The 14,424-nt window shown below is 40.5% G+C and overlaps 2 protein-coding genes across 3 annotated transcripts in view; one reads left to right on the forward strand and one right to left on the reverse strand.

The window, feature by feature from the left end:
- The window catches only part of coq8ab (coenzyme Q8A-b), a 30,947-nt gene extending 30,102 nt beyond the window's left edge, over positions 1 to 845 (forward strand). For both annotated transcript variants that reach the window (XM_079573505.1, XM_079573506.1), the window contains exon 15: positions 389 to 845. In XM_079573505.1, the coding sequence (XP_079429631.1) occupies positions 389 to 661 (273 nt within the window). In that variant the 3' untranslated portion in view covers positions 662 to 845. The remainder of the gene's footprint in view (positions 1 to 388) is intronic.
- A 1,729-nt stretch (positions 846 to 2,574) lies between these two features.
- On the reverse strand, positions 2,575 to 9,999 carry LOC306976388 (proton-coupled zinc antiporter SLC30A2-like; the record flags this gene model as incomplete). Its single annotated transcript, XM_079574305.1, has 8 exons — positions 2,575 to 2,708; positions 3,265 to 3,399; positions 3,473 to 3,578; positions 5,125 to 5,359; positions 5,546 to 5,699; positions 7,056 to 7,202; positions 9,653 to 9,864; positions 9,938 to 9,999. 8 exons carry the CDS (start codon positions 9,997 to 9,999, stop codon positions 2,575 to 2,577), a joined length of 1,185 nt encoding a protein of 394 aa, XP_079430431.1.
- Positions 10,000 to 14,424: the final 4,425 nt, after the last annotated feature.

Below are 14,424 nucleotides of genomic sequence, written 5' to 3' on the forward strand. Positions count from 1 at the left end.
TCACATTTTTGCCACATTCGGGAAGAGTCTGTATTTTAATGGAAAATAAAATCAAGCAGAATGTTATTTATTTCACTCAGACGAATCAATAACATGGTTGCTTCTGAAACGCTGTAAACGTGGTTGTAATGACACTTTGCCACTAGATGTCACTGTGGAGTGAGTGTTTCGAACTGGGATTCAGGCTCCGGCACAAATGCTTTGGAGTTTCATGAAGCTTCACTTTGCCCATCCCAAACCACATGGGGGCACAGAGCATAAAGCCCATAGTCTAAAAATCACGGTAGTCGATAGAGGTCATGTTTGAGACTTGTTACAGCACTGCTTTAATAGAGGGACCACACTGCGCCGTCTGAAAACGATCATCTCTCCTCTCTCTTCTCTGCAGTCTATGAAGAACGCTCACGTGGACGCCGTGATGATTCTGGGCGAGGCCTTCTCCTCCGAAGCGCCGTTCGACTTCGGGACCCAGAGCACCACGGAGCGCATCCATAACCTCATTCCCATCATGCTGCGGGAGCGGCTGACCCCGCCCCCCGAGGAGACCTACTCGCTGCACCGCAAAATGGGCGGGTCCTTCCTCATCTGCTCCAAGCTCAAAGCCAAGGTCCGCTGCAAAGACATGTTCCAGGAGACGTATCGGAACTACTGGAGGGAATGAGGGTTTAGAAAACGGACCGGAATACTGGACAATTTATACTTTTTACTATTATGAACTGATGATCTGAATTCAAGGAGACGTCATAGAAAATTATAGGCTTTAAAAATGTGGAGGACAGTGGAACCAAAGTGCTGAATGATGTGAAATACTACATCAAGTATGTTTTGGATGAAAGAACAATGTTATAACACATGTAAACCCCCGCCTTAACCAAGCACATTGACTCTTTACCCAAATCTAAAAGCTTCTCGACTGGAGAGTTTGCAGCCTATAGGCCAGAGTGAAGCCTCATTTGAAAGCTAAGACCTACAAAACTCATCTAAACATCTTCCTCAATATGTTTGTCACGTTTTCGTCCTTTTTGGTTGTGTTTTCATCACATTTTTGTTGCTTTTTGACTAGCTTTTGATCACACAAAAAAAGCTATGAAAACGTGATAATAATGCAATAAAGATGACTAAAACGGGAAAACAAAAAACAAGGATGAAGCTTGGATGCAGGTCTTAGCTTTCAAATGAGGCGTTGCACTGGCGTATAGGCTGTAAACTCTCCAGTCAAGAAGCTTTTAGATTTGTGGAGAAAATGTGCTCAGTTAAGGGGTTAAAGCTTAAAGCAGTACTAAGTAACTTATGCCCCTAGAGGCCATAAGCGCCACTGCAGGTGTCGTAGCATGTTTTTTAATTAATTCATTAATTGTCCGTGAGAGTAAATACTACGCTGACAGAAAAGAGAAAGGGAGAGAGGAATATTGTACATCCAAATACACAATGGAGATACATTTTTTCACTCAAACTTGGCTGTAAATACTGTTTAAGTGGTGCTAGCCCGCAGTTAGCTTTGCCCTTTAGCCTGTTAGCTTCTTCTTCGTGATCCCATTAGTGTGTATTGGTGACCCCGGGTCGGACCGAGGAAATCTGCAATTCTAGCCAGAAACACCAGGGGGAGATGAAAGACCCCCCCCTAATCATCCCATTAACACTTGTATTACCCCCAGAGAGACTGCGGAAAGGATTTATCAAGGTAAACAAGTTACTTAGTACTGCTTTAAAAGTTGATTTTCATCTTAACTTGCATAAAAATCTACTTAAGTACTTGAATTATTGGAATCCGTGCTGAACTTGAGTAAGATTGGACCATCATAAGATTTTTCTTCATCAAGCCAATTCACTCTTGTTCCGAATCTAATTTCAAGACCGTCTAAACCTCAGCATAAATCGCCTTAATTGAAGCACTTTTTCAGTGCAAGATAAGGCATTTTTTCCAGTGTAGCAGAAAGTTTGAGTAATTTCCACTGCCGCCTGCAGAGGGCGCTACAAGTCAATATGAAATCCTGACCAGCCCAGTCTCATACTCGGTGATTTCTTTACGTAAACATTATTTCAAGGTTTAAAACAAACTGCTGAGATGTCAAATTGAAAAGGTTTTAAAGCTGCAGTATGCAACTTATGGATAAAAAAAGTTGATATTGTGTGTATTTGACCTTGTAGTGACACAGTGGTGTATGAGTGGTCAGCATGGCGCCTTTGTTTTTTATCACAGTGATCTATAGGACGCCCCAGGAACAGTTGTTTGGAAGGTTTTCACTGCTGACGGGCCCTCTCACTAGAAACCCTACAAAACAATTGATCCTGGAGCGTTGTAGAGACCACCGTGACCAAAAGTAAAGGCGCCACGTTGACCACTCATACAGCCTGAGTCACTACAAGGTCAAATACACACAACTTTTTTTCCGCATAAAAAGTTGCATAATGCACCTTTAACATCTCACCTCCCAACGTGATTGAAACACAGACGTGCCTTTGAAGTTGATTGTTGAATAAAAGATGTTTTGTATGACATTTTGTTCCATCATTTAGAGAAAACAGTTCTTTGTTAATGGAGGTAGTTCTGTTTTTTAGTTTTTAGTTTCAGCCTCATAAGTCGGTCTTGAGAGTCCGCTCCTCAGGCCTGGTCGACTCCACCTGGATGGTGATGTTGGAGAAACCGAACTCTGAGCGGAGGAGGTCCGTGGCTTTCATCAGGACGAGCTGCGGGTCCGAGTCCTCCTCTGAAAACAGATCAATACTTTCACTACAATCCATTCCAGTCAGTGTTCGTGTTAGTCGACGTATTTTCTGCTGACTAGGCACTTTGCGTCACCCATTCACACTCTCATTCATACACCAATGTACGCAGACACTGGGGGCAAGTTGGGTGAAGTGTCTTGCCCAAGGACACAACAGTGTACACCAGTGTTAGGCAACATCAGGCCCGGGGGACAAATCCGGCCGGCCAGCACATTACTATGCCAATAAGACAGAAATACCTGTTAAAGTTTTCTAAAAATGTGAGAAATAGTGTCAGTAGGTATAGGGAATCTCTATATATATTGGGATCTCTTAAAACTGTACTATTTGTTCAATAAAAACCTGTGTGGAATATACAGTATCAAATCATGGAGGATTTACAGACTCCCCAGCTCTGACTCATCATCTGCCATCCATAAAATACTACAACTCATTGAACAAGTTGTTACATTTTTGACTGAACAATTTAATTAAATTTTTGGTTAATTATGTTTAAAATATTATTGGCAGTCGTCTCCGGTGGTGACAGATTCTCACCTGTGACGACGTGAGCGGTCAGCAGGGGCAGACTGAGGTTCAGGCCCCACACTCGGAGGCTGTGGACCGACCGGACTCCGGACACCGACCTCAGCAGCTCGCGCACTTCCTCCGCCTGCACGTGCTCCGGACACGCTGCACAGAGACGCCTTTTCAAACACCTCAGACTAAAGATCAGTCTGCTGCCGGCTCAGTAACGGGTCTGTACCTTCCATGAGGACTCGGAGGACGTCTTTGATGACGGGAAAGGTCGTCCACAGAACCAGCACAGAGAACAGGAACGTGCAGACGGGGTCTGCGGCTTTACACTCAGGCTGGAGGACAGAACATTTGGGTCACAAGTACAGTATATGTTATAGTTATTGTGGACCTGTGCACTGTCTGACCCCATTGAACTTCTTCTTCCCTGATGGAACGAGCATATTCCAAGATGGCAATGCCAGGGCTCACATTGTGTAAGAGTGGACTGTCCACCACAGAGGTCACACTCTTCCATCATCAATACAAGATCTACTAGGCATGAATGTCCTGAATAAATCAGCTCTCTTCCCCGAATAAAGCGCCCCCTGCTGTCACTGTTCAACACTGGAACATTTTACGGTTTAGAAGCTTCATAAACAGGATTATAAATGACACATTGTTAAAACCTCAACCAAAAATGTTAGTACAAAAGCTTGACAGTGCATATCGGGCTCGGCCAATCGAAACATCCCCAAAGAGTGGCCTCATGTTGGTCGACCTCTACTCCTCAAGACCCATTAAGTTGGTTTCACAGAAGACAGGCCAGAATTATACACTGGAAATGACCTTTAACTGTTAAAATGCAGAAGTTATGGGTTAACTTTAGGGTTAATTTCTCTAATTACTGAACCTATAAAGAGTGCAAATGAACTTAAATGAAATAAATACATTAGCATCAATGTACAGTACTGTGATTCAGTAACTAATTGTTGGTGGACAAAATTCGTATAAAATAGAATTCACGGGGAAACCACCCCCTGGTCGCCTTTGAATTTTTTTTATTTTTATTTTTTAATGAAAATTGCTTTGACCCATGTGACATTGTTGGGGTAGGTGTCACATTTCAAACCACATTGTTTTTTGTCTATTAGAAATAAAAAGTGGTCTATGATTGGCAGGCGCTGGAGCTCCGTGGAGGCTCGTAGCCGATCGGCCTCTTCCCGCCTTTTCGCCCTTTTAAAGGGGCTAGATGCAAGTTGGACATTTTATGCTCACTACTGCCATCTCAGGTCATACGTGTAACTGCAGCTTCCATATTAAGCTTGTGTTTGACGGCACTTCAGACCCGAAGAAACAACTTTTTGAGTGCAGGATTTTAGAGGCAGTTGTGATGAACAGGTTTGAGCTCATTCTACACCTTCGGACATGGCTTGAACATGTAGGGGGAGGAAAATACATAGTTTTAACATTTTTAAACTCCGTATAGTCCAGGGGTGCCCAAACTTTTTGTCTCCGAGGCCAAAATGAAAAAGTGCCTGTGAGTCGTGGGCCAAACACGGCGATGTCAAGCACGAAAAACACATATAACTGCAAATTATAAAGTTACTTTTTTATTTTTTCGATAGCCTCTGCATTTGATTCTATCTATGCAAATAACATGCTATATTAAAACAAATGGTAACTATGGCAAAAGCCTAATAGTAGTAGAACAAAATCAACAATAGTAGCAATTTAGTGCAAAAAAAAAACACCTGCATCTACAGCACCTACCGTAACTTTACCTCATTCATTAACTCAAAGAAAATGCCACATTAGATTATTTGTTTGTTTTTTTGTTTGGAGCTTTCTCTCAAAATCAGTGAAACCCCTAAACTTGAGGAACACGTGAGTGAAACTTACCCAGAAGTAGATGAGCGCGGCTGCCAGGAGCACCCCCAGACTCTGCAGCAGGTCCCCCACCACGTGAATAAAGGCGGCTCTCACGCTGGCGTTAGTCCGAGCCGGGCCCTTCCTGTTTGCACTGTGACCGTGAAAGGGGCCGCGGGCCGCAGCTTGAAACCCCTCCGGTCTGACGGGGCCGTGGCTGTGAGAGTGAGAGTGAGGGGCTCCAGACTGGTGCAGGATCAACACCATGCTTCAGGAAACAGGAGTTTGTGAGTGAGAAAACAGACTGATCACTGATTTTGTAGAATGCGCCTCTTAGTTGTTTAAAAAAGACACTACAACAACAGGATACTACAAGGATGTATGACCAAACATCTGAGTATATGACCAAACATCTCATTGACCCAGCATGTATCAGTATGAAATCACTACTCACAGCACGTTGACGATCACGGCGGCGGCGGAGGTTATTAGCATGATTTTAGAGTCTATGTCGTAGTCTCCCTCTGACAGTCTGAGAGCCGCCGTCCACACCAGCACCGCCGTCACCGCCCAGATGGAGAGCACGGACAGGAGCATGGCCAGGATCTCTGCAGAGGAGAGAAACATTTAACTAACTGTATGAATGTATGTTTTAGGGCGAGACAGTATGTCGAGATTTAAAGGTCCTATATCATGCAAAATCGACTTTTTGGAGCTTTTAGCCATGTTGTTATGCTATTTCCTTATCAAAAACACCCCCGGAGAGGTTTTTCGCTTCATTCATGCAGTTCTAAGCAATCCTCCTGAATCCTGCTCTCTGAGCAGCTGCTCCGCCCTCTCCTGGAAAACCACTGACTTGTGACACTCTGACGTTTGACACCCTGAGCGTCTGAACAGAAGAAGGAGCTCTTTCTAACCTACTCTGGACACATGTTCTTTTTTCTTGCGATACGATAATGTCACGGAGGTACATAAATTTCAACCTTCCTAAAGAAGAGGACACTCGCCAGAAGTTGGAATTTCTTTCCGGGATTCAGCGACTATCAGCCATAATCATTTTTCTGTGACTGATTCTTGATGTTTGGTGAACCTTCGCCAGAATCAAAGTGGATTAACTTTTATAACCAACGCGAGTCCCATAATGTGATGGAGCGGCCAGGACGGAGCGGTATTTATGAAGCTGTGTTGCAGATGTCAACTCCTTATAACTGCATTGTGAAGTAACTTCACATTTATTGCTGTGATATTTATATTTGTTACTGCTAATATTGCATGGGTGGATTAGCTCGGAGAGAGGGGGCGGAGTTAACTGAATCGAAGCGTCGTGTCTTTCTGGGTTTGCAAAATACCCCCAGAAAATACTTATATTTCTCATAAAAATAGCACTCCATAGTGGTAGTTGTACAATATATCATATAAATGCCTATACTTTACTTTGGGATGGCTAAAATAGCATGATACAGATCCTTTAAAGCAGTGTTTCCCAACCAGGGGTATGGGGACTCCTGGGGGTACTCGAGGACCTAGCAGGGGGTACTTGAAACTATTTCAGATTGAAAAAGGGGGAAATTGAACATAATTTTTATAGGAAAAGCTATATTTTTCAGCAAAATATGTTGACTTGGGAGAATTGTTTATTTTGACCGCAACATTGTCCTTTTTCTTACAAATACCATTTTTAAGTAATTACTTTCTAATTAAACTGCAACGCCCCTGAGGTAGGGGGTACACGGACGACCATTGAAAGGCCCAAGGGGTACACAAGACAATAAAGGTTGGGAACCACTGCTTTAAAGCACAACATATTTCTATCAGTAATCTAGAGTAAAAGTTTCAAAAGGAAAATCTGAATGTATTTTCCTTATTGGTGTGTAAAGAAAGGACAGTCAGCCTCCACTAAGATGCATTTTTCTGACGTTATAAGACATGCTAAGCTAAAGGAAAGAGGTTTCTGAGCCGCTGACCTGCTCGGTGCCAGCCGTAAGTCATGGTGCTGTTGGGCGGTTTGGCCGAGAGCCAGAGGGAGCAGAGGGAGAGCAGGACACTGCACAGGTCACTGAGGAGGTGGGCTGCATCGGTGAGCACGGCCAGGCTCTGGGAGAAATACCCCCCTACAGAGACAGGGGAGGGGGGGAGGGGGGGAGAAGTGTAAAGGTTATTTGTGCATTGGGGTGAAGCACATGAATACAAACATGGATAAGTTCAGGCATAGTGTAAAGGATCCTCTACTTCAGGGTCCATATTCTCTATAATGGGGTTTAGCTGATTTTAACTTCTTCCCTCTCTTCTTACCTTCTAACCTCTTACCCCCCGCCTGCACTCTGTACCCATGAGGCTCCACTGGGTCACAACACCATGTTTTAGTTTGGGTAAGTCGTGGTGTTTTGATGATAATATAATTCAGTTCTAAGTTTTAAGTTAAAAGTTAAAAGTTAAAATTTATATTAGACAACAAAAGCCAAAATTAATTTAGTGAAGTTTACATTAATGTCATTTGATATACACTTTTGTATTTAGATTAATATTATTGTATTCATATTATTTGATATTAACTTTGGACTTGGATTTAAATGATATAAAGCTTTTTGCCACAGGAAGTGCAGATGTTTTTAGTCCCTTTTTTCAGTTTTATTAAAGGCACTATTCACCTAATAAATATATATGTTAATAGTAAGGCTGTCAATAGATTAATTTTTTTAATCGCGATTAATCGCACTTGTGAAATGTGATTAATCACGATTAATCGCAGTTAATTTTTTTCTAATCATTTTATTCATTTTTAATACTTATCCCACATAAAATACTTACATTTAAAGCACATGCACATTTCATTGACCAAATCTACAGTTTCATATTAATGGGAAAAGCCCAACAGCTGATAACCGGGATCTTCAGCCATTTCTGAAGATCCCAGGACTTTTTAGAGACATTTTCTTTTGTGCTAAACCTTTTGGACAGAAACTGCAAACTTTTAGGTTCATGAAGTAGAATATAAGGACAAAATAAAAATATTTTTGGTTGAAATAGGATAATTTAATTAATCGCGATTAATTTAATTAAGCGCGATTAATTATTTTTGCGATTAATCGCGATTAATGTTGACAGCCCTAGTTAATACCAAGTGTTAGAAATAAATTGGTTTTGTCGTCCTATAGCATATTATAAACTCAGACATTTGTGGGAATAAATGCAGTACACCTAAATATAAAACATTTGTATCACTTAGGGCTGCTTGATTATTGAAAAAATAACAATCACGATTATTTTTGGCATAATTGAAATCACGATTATTCAAACGATTATTTGTTGCCTTTAAAAAAGTCCATCTTTATTTTATTTATTTATTAATCAAAACACTATGCTGAATATTTAGGAGAGGTCTCTGTTTCACACCTGCCCCCTGCTGGCCAGCCCTCACACCTGCGCAAGCAAACTGAGCGGCGCGGCCTGATGACATCATCACTCAGCGCTGTTTGTTTTCATGTCAGGCAAAAGCATGAGCCATGGCATGTGACATGCGAAGGGAAAATAATCCCAGCGCCATGAAATACTGCAAGTCTGCTTTGCAAAAAAAAATATATATATTCTAATAGTTTTCTTTGTGATTATGCTAATTTTGTAATCGTTTAGTGTTGTAATCGAATTTTGATTAATTGCACAGCCCTAGTATCACTTCTTAGAACTTGCAGACTATTTTTTTTGGCATTTCTGTAAAAGTTACCCAGAAAAGTGCACCTACAAGTTGTGAGATGTGCCGATAAACTCGTCCCTGTGAGAAATAACTAAAGTCAAATCTACTTAAACTGAAGGATCTAATCAATTATTTCACCGCAATAATGATGTTTAAAGCTAAAAATGATCTGTTACCAGCCAGTATTCAGGATTTCTTTCGACAACAGGAGGAAGGGTATAGATTAAGGGGTCACATGAATTTCAAAACTCCAGTTGTCCGATCCACTATAGGAGGAGTTTCTGCCTTGCTGTATGGAATAGCTTGAATGTGTCACTCAAGAAATGTACCACAGTTTGCCAATTTAAATCTATGTATAAAAACATGGTCTTCACAAACTATAGAGCTGAATATTAATAACAATTTAAACAATCGGTAACATTATTGTCGCTGGATTTCTATGGACGTGATGTGTATATTGTGGAAAGACATTCATAGTTTGTAAAACAATTGTTGTAAATACTGAGTTGTGCAGGTTGTTGTAAAAGAAGAACCGATTTGAGCTTCTTTTGCACCTGTAAAAATATCAAGTAGAAAGGGGGTGGAACTAAATAAGGTCACACTTCAACCCACTCCTTTGTGAACAATTGCTGTATTGGTATCCCTTACTTGTATTATCATTGTTTTTAAATGGTTTGAAATAAACTAAACTAAAAAAAAAAAATTGCATTGCCACAAATATAGAAATGACTTTGGGCATAACTAACATATTCATTTTGTGGCTTCCTCTTTCATTCTTTAACCACTTGACCTGGCCAGCAAAAATAGTACTTTGACTAAACTCAGTGTCCTGTGGCGTCATTGTGTCTTTCATTCCCTCAGACGTCTCACCGATGACTTCTCCTGCGATGAAGAGGACGCTGACCGCACTGGCCAACAGCAGCTTCCTCCGAGCCGCTCGTCTGTTCTCCTCCCCGGCCCCCGACGACCCCCTCAGGTCCTGGCTCAGGTCGGGACAGACCCCCGCGGAGCACCAGGACACCTCCGCCCCGGCGACAGAGTCCTCATCCGAGTCCCAGGGAGTCTCCTCTGAAGAGCTCGCACTGGAAGAGAGATTTAGTGGGAAAACCTGCACACACTTCTATAAATGCTTCTAAAACGTCTTTGAAGACTCACCATCTGATCGGCTCCAGCTGGACATCGATGAGTTTCTGTCTCTCCAAATCTTCAGTTTCCATAATGAAAACTGAGCCTCGTTTCAGCCCATTTAACCAGAGGGAATAGTGACAGCTGCTGCCGTCACTTCAGTGTTATCAGCCAGAGGTGGAGACAAGAGCGACCAATAGAAGCTCCAAACTCACACTTTGTACTGAGGCCACATGAACAGGGCTCCAGGGGATGTTTTGGATCATTGCACCGATGCATCACTTCAGAAATGTCCCAAAAGCAACATGGGTGAGAAGTGATGGGTTCAATATATTCGGCAACAGCTTTTTGCCAGTTCATCCTCTACAAATGAGCAAAATAAAAAATATCATTTGACAACATGCCTCAGACAAAACTGAGGATAAACTTGCATTATGATGACGCTCCCATAGACACAAAACATATTAAAACAACAGTTTGTACAGGGAGCAGCAGGTCAGATTTAAACATACTTTTAATACCACAATCGCAAAACCTCTATGCACTTGAAAAAAATGTATCTGATTTAATATAAAAATGAACTGCTATTCAAAAAAAATATATGCTAGCAAAAAAAAAAAAAAAAATAGTGATCAAGACAGAGCGAGTCCAAACAAGACTTAAAAAAGTTCTCAAGACAGAGCGAGTCAAAACAAGACTTAAAAATAGTGCTCAAGACAGAGCGAGTCAAAACAAGACTTAAAAATGCATATACCTGAAAGTATTTTATCTACACTCTTGCCTCTTACTGTAATTGATTAATTCTATGTTAATGTTTTTATTGATTGTATTTGTTTTCTTATATTTATGCAACTGTGAAGCACTTTGAATTGCCTTGTGTATGAATTGTGCTCTACAAATAAACTTGCCTTGCCTATTCAAACCTATATTCAAAAAATATGTTTTCATGCCCTCGACTGTTTTGTCTCTTTTCAAGTTTACTTCTCTTATTTTAAGAAATTAAAGCTTGTTCCAAAGGCCCATTGTCATAATTCAAGCACATTTATAGGGTTTATTAATAAAGCATTTGCTCATGTAAAAAAACAAGTAGCATGATGAGCAAATGTGGATCAGCAGTAGATCCATTTATGCATCATTGTCTCATTTACAGATCAGACTTGGGTTCCCAATACTGGAATAAAGGCAACATCAAATGGTTGATCATATTTTATTTTTCAGCTTGCACCCGCTGTGTAGCACCCGCCTTGATAAATGACCCCTTTAGTTTACGTATTTTAATTTAAATGAGATAAAGGAACAGGCCACCGTTTTTCCATACTGAGATATGTTCTTACCTGAGCGTAGACGAGTTGATACTTACCCGTCTGGTCTTTGTGCCCGTGGAAGAGCTTGGCCGCTTCTAACTTCACCCCCGTTTGGAGCCATAGGAATACACTGGGAGAGGCCAAATGCTGACAACACCTTTGGTCGTTCTGAGTGACTGAGGGCACGCACAAAGACCAGACAGGTACACATCAACTCGTCTAGGCTCAGGCAAGAACATATGTCAGTATGGAAAAACGGTGGCCTGTTCCTTTAAGATTTGTATATGGATTTTTTGGGTAAAATAAAATAAAAAACACATTGGGAGAGCTAGAGAAACTTAACTTCAACCATGAGTCAGAAATATTTGACCTCCGGTTACTGGGTCTAACATTTAACGTATATGAGGCACAATGTAGTAAAAGGCACCTCAAATGAAAACCCCTACAGGAGATGGTGCACATGCTGTACCTCGTAACTCCTCCATCTTGATTGACAGCCAATACAATGCTATAGATCAGTGGTTCTCAATCTTTTGGAGCCGCGACCCCCAATATAACAATTAAAGGGGTTCGTGACCCCCCACCCGGGTCACACTGTGAGAAATCGGAACATTAGCCTACATAATTCTTAAAAAACAGAAAAAAACAAATGGCTAAAATAAAATTCATCAAATTATGAACATATAATAACCCATGCCACAATAAAATATTATAATATACGCAAAAAAATGTATGTATATTTTATCTACATGATCTGGCGACCCCCCAAATTTGTCTCGCGACCCCCTTGGGGGTCCCGACCCCCAGGTTGAGAACCACTGCTATAGATACAGACGGCATCTCGTCATAGAAGGGGGCGTGGCTTCGCCAAGGGGGAAAATAGAATCTTTAGAGAAACACAATTCTCCCTCTTTTTAGCCATTTTCTGGTGGAATATCAACTTATTTATCACATAAATAATAACGTCAAGTGTAAATCGGGCCCATATGGATATTTTCTCACAGCAGATTGTTCAATAGAAGTGAAAAAACGGCAGTTGTAGCAAGCGCTAGCTAACCGTTAACACTAGCCCGATGCTAAAATGTAGCATTGTGTTAGCATTCTCCGTTATTCATGTATTTATGGGCTGTTGAACCACTTTGCTCCTCCCCATGTCTTTGTTTCTTTATTTAGTAGAAAACTATATCAATAATTCAGCATTTGTTACAGTAGTTTTTGAATAATTAGACAAAGTTGTTGGTAAAGACCATTAACACACAACACAGTGGTTTCCAGCATTATCCAAGGGCTCGTCTTCACTACCTGATGAAGACGAGCAGAATATCAATGTGAGTTTGTTGCTTCCTTTGCTAAAATCCCATGTAGAGAAAAAAGGTGGAGCAAAACCCACAAAATTAAGAATAGTAGAAAATAAAAGAATAAATCAAATCATAATCTCGCCTTTAGATGTAAACGTATAAAAACAACATGATGCCTGAATAAAAGACATAACAATTTTATTATAATTATACAAGATATGATACAACCAGGAATGTTGGCAATAGACAAGTTTCCTATCTGTAAAAAACAGGCCTTTTTTTTTAGGACATATCATCATTTAAAAATACTAAAACGATTAGGATACAGCAGGAAATGTGAATAAAAATGTCCTAAAACCATGCGTATCCATCTCGCCTTTAACAATACAATACATTCTCTACGGAGCAAACGACTGGGGGGGAAAGTGGTGTTATGTTTCCAACGTGGAAGACGAATGATGTCGCTGTAACCCTGAGAAGACCGTCACGAAAAGGTCTCAAAGTGTCGCGAGGACATTTACAACAACGTGATGACAAAACAAAGCCACAGGTCGGAGATTCCTCCTCTGCAGTGACGACAGTTTAAAAGTCTTTATACACATGATACAAAATGAGATTAAAATACATTCTAAATACAAATCCATTAGGGCTGCACAATATATCGCCAAATCTACTCTTTAGATTTGAGGCTGATTAATGTGAGAAGCTGCAGGTGAACAGGGAAAAAGCACATTTAGACAAACAGCGGTCGAATACTGAGAGATGAGAGAGAAATAAGGCACTTTATGCATAAAAATGGTCAATGTTTTATGTGAAATCTAAATAATGGATAGAGCCGGGGTTGGGCGAAATGGCCAAAAAATAAAATCTCGATTATTTTTTTTTACTCATTTTGGACGATTACGATTTTAATTTAAATAAACTTTGAGCAGTTTTCTTCACATGAAAGATCAGGAGACTTTTTAAGAGTCAAACTGCTCATTAATGTTTCATAATGTCGCTACAATTAGGCCCATTAAGAAAACACAACCCTTTATTTAAAAATATAGCTAATAAATATAAAAATATAGCTTTCTGTTTTAAATATTCCTCGTCTGCTCTCAAAAGTAAAACCTCTTAATAAGCCATGGAGTTTTCAAAAGTGTTTTAGTTTTATCATCTTCAAGCTTCTGCTGTGATTGACAGACGTCTCCATGGAGACTCGAGGGAAAGGGGCGGGGTTTAATGGTCCGCTCAGAGCAGAGTGAGAGAAAGGCACAGGAGCAAGACCGGAGGAAAGTGGGAAAGAAATCACTACAGAGAGTCTGAAACGCTGATAAAATGGCCGCACGTTTGGGGACAGAGTGGCGGACTCCATTTTACGATTTAGCCATTTTCCAAATCGTCTGTTTAAAAGCAGGAATTAATTGAATCAATTTGATTTATCGCCCAGCCAGAAATGTATGCAACTGATGAATTACCTAAATAAAACCAACGATTTGCTCACAGGGAATTTGGAATGCAAGTTTTAATAAGCTATTTAGAGTCAAAACTTTGGAAACACTTTGAATGCATCTTTGTTTTCAACACTATTTCCATTGTGTGATTTCATTGAAGACGTTAAATTATGAATGAACACATGGGATTGTGCAGGAAACAAAGAAGGGTGAAATCACTGATGTTTGATTTTAAATTCTCTTCATTCTTGGCATTTCTCAGTGAGCTTCAGAAGGGCCTTGTCCATTTTGAAGAATCTATTTTCCAACTTTTTTGACTTAAAACATAATTCTACATGAGTTCATTCATAGTTCAACGCCTTCAGGGAGAATCTACAATGGAAATGGTTTTGAAATTAAAGAAGGTGAAGTACAAGACTGTAAAGTGTGAAGTCTGTAGATGCTACTAAAGTAAAGATGTTGTTGCAAGAGTGAAATGA

This window comes from Gobius niger, assembly GCF_951799975.1.
Source record: "Gobius niger genome assembly, chromosome: 16".
In the NCBI taxonomy this organism is placed as follows: domain Eukaryota; kingdom Metazoa; phylum Chordata; class Actinopteri; order Gobiiformes; family Gobiidae; genus Gobius; species Gobius niger.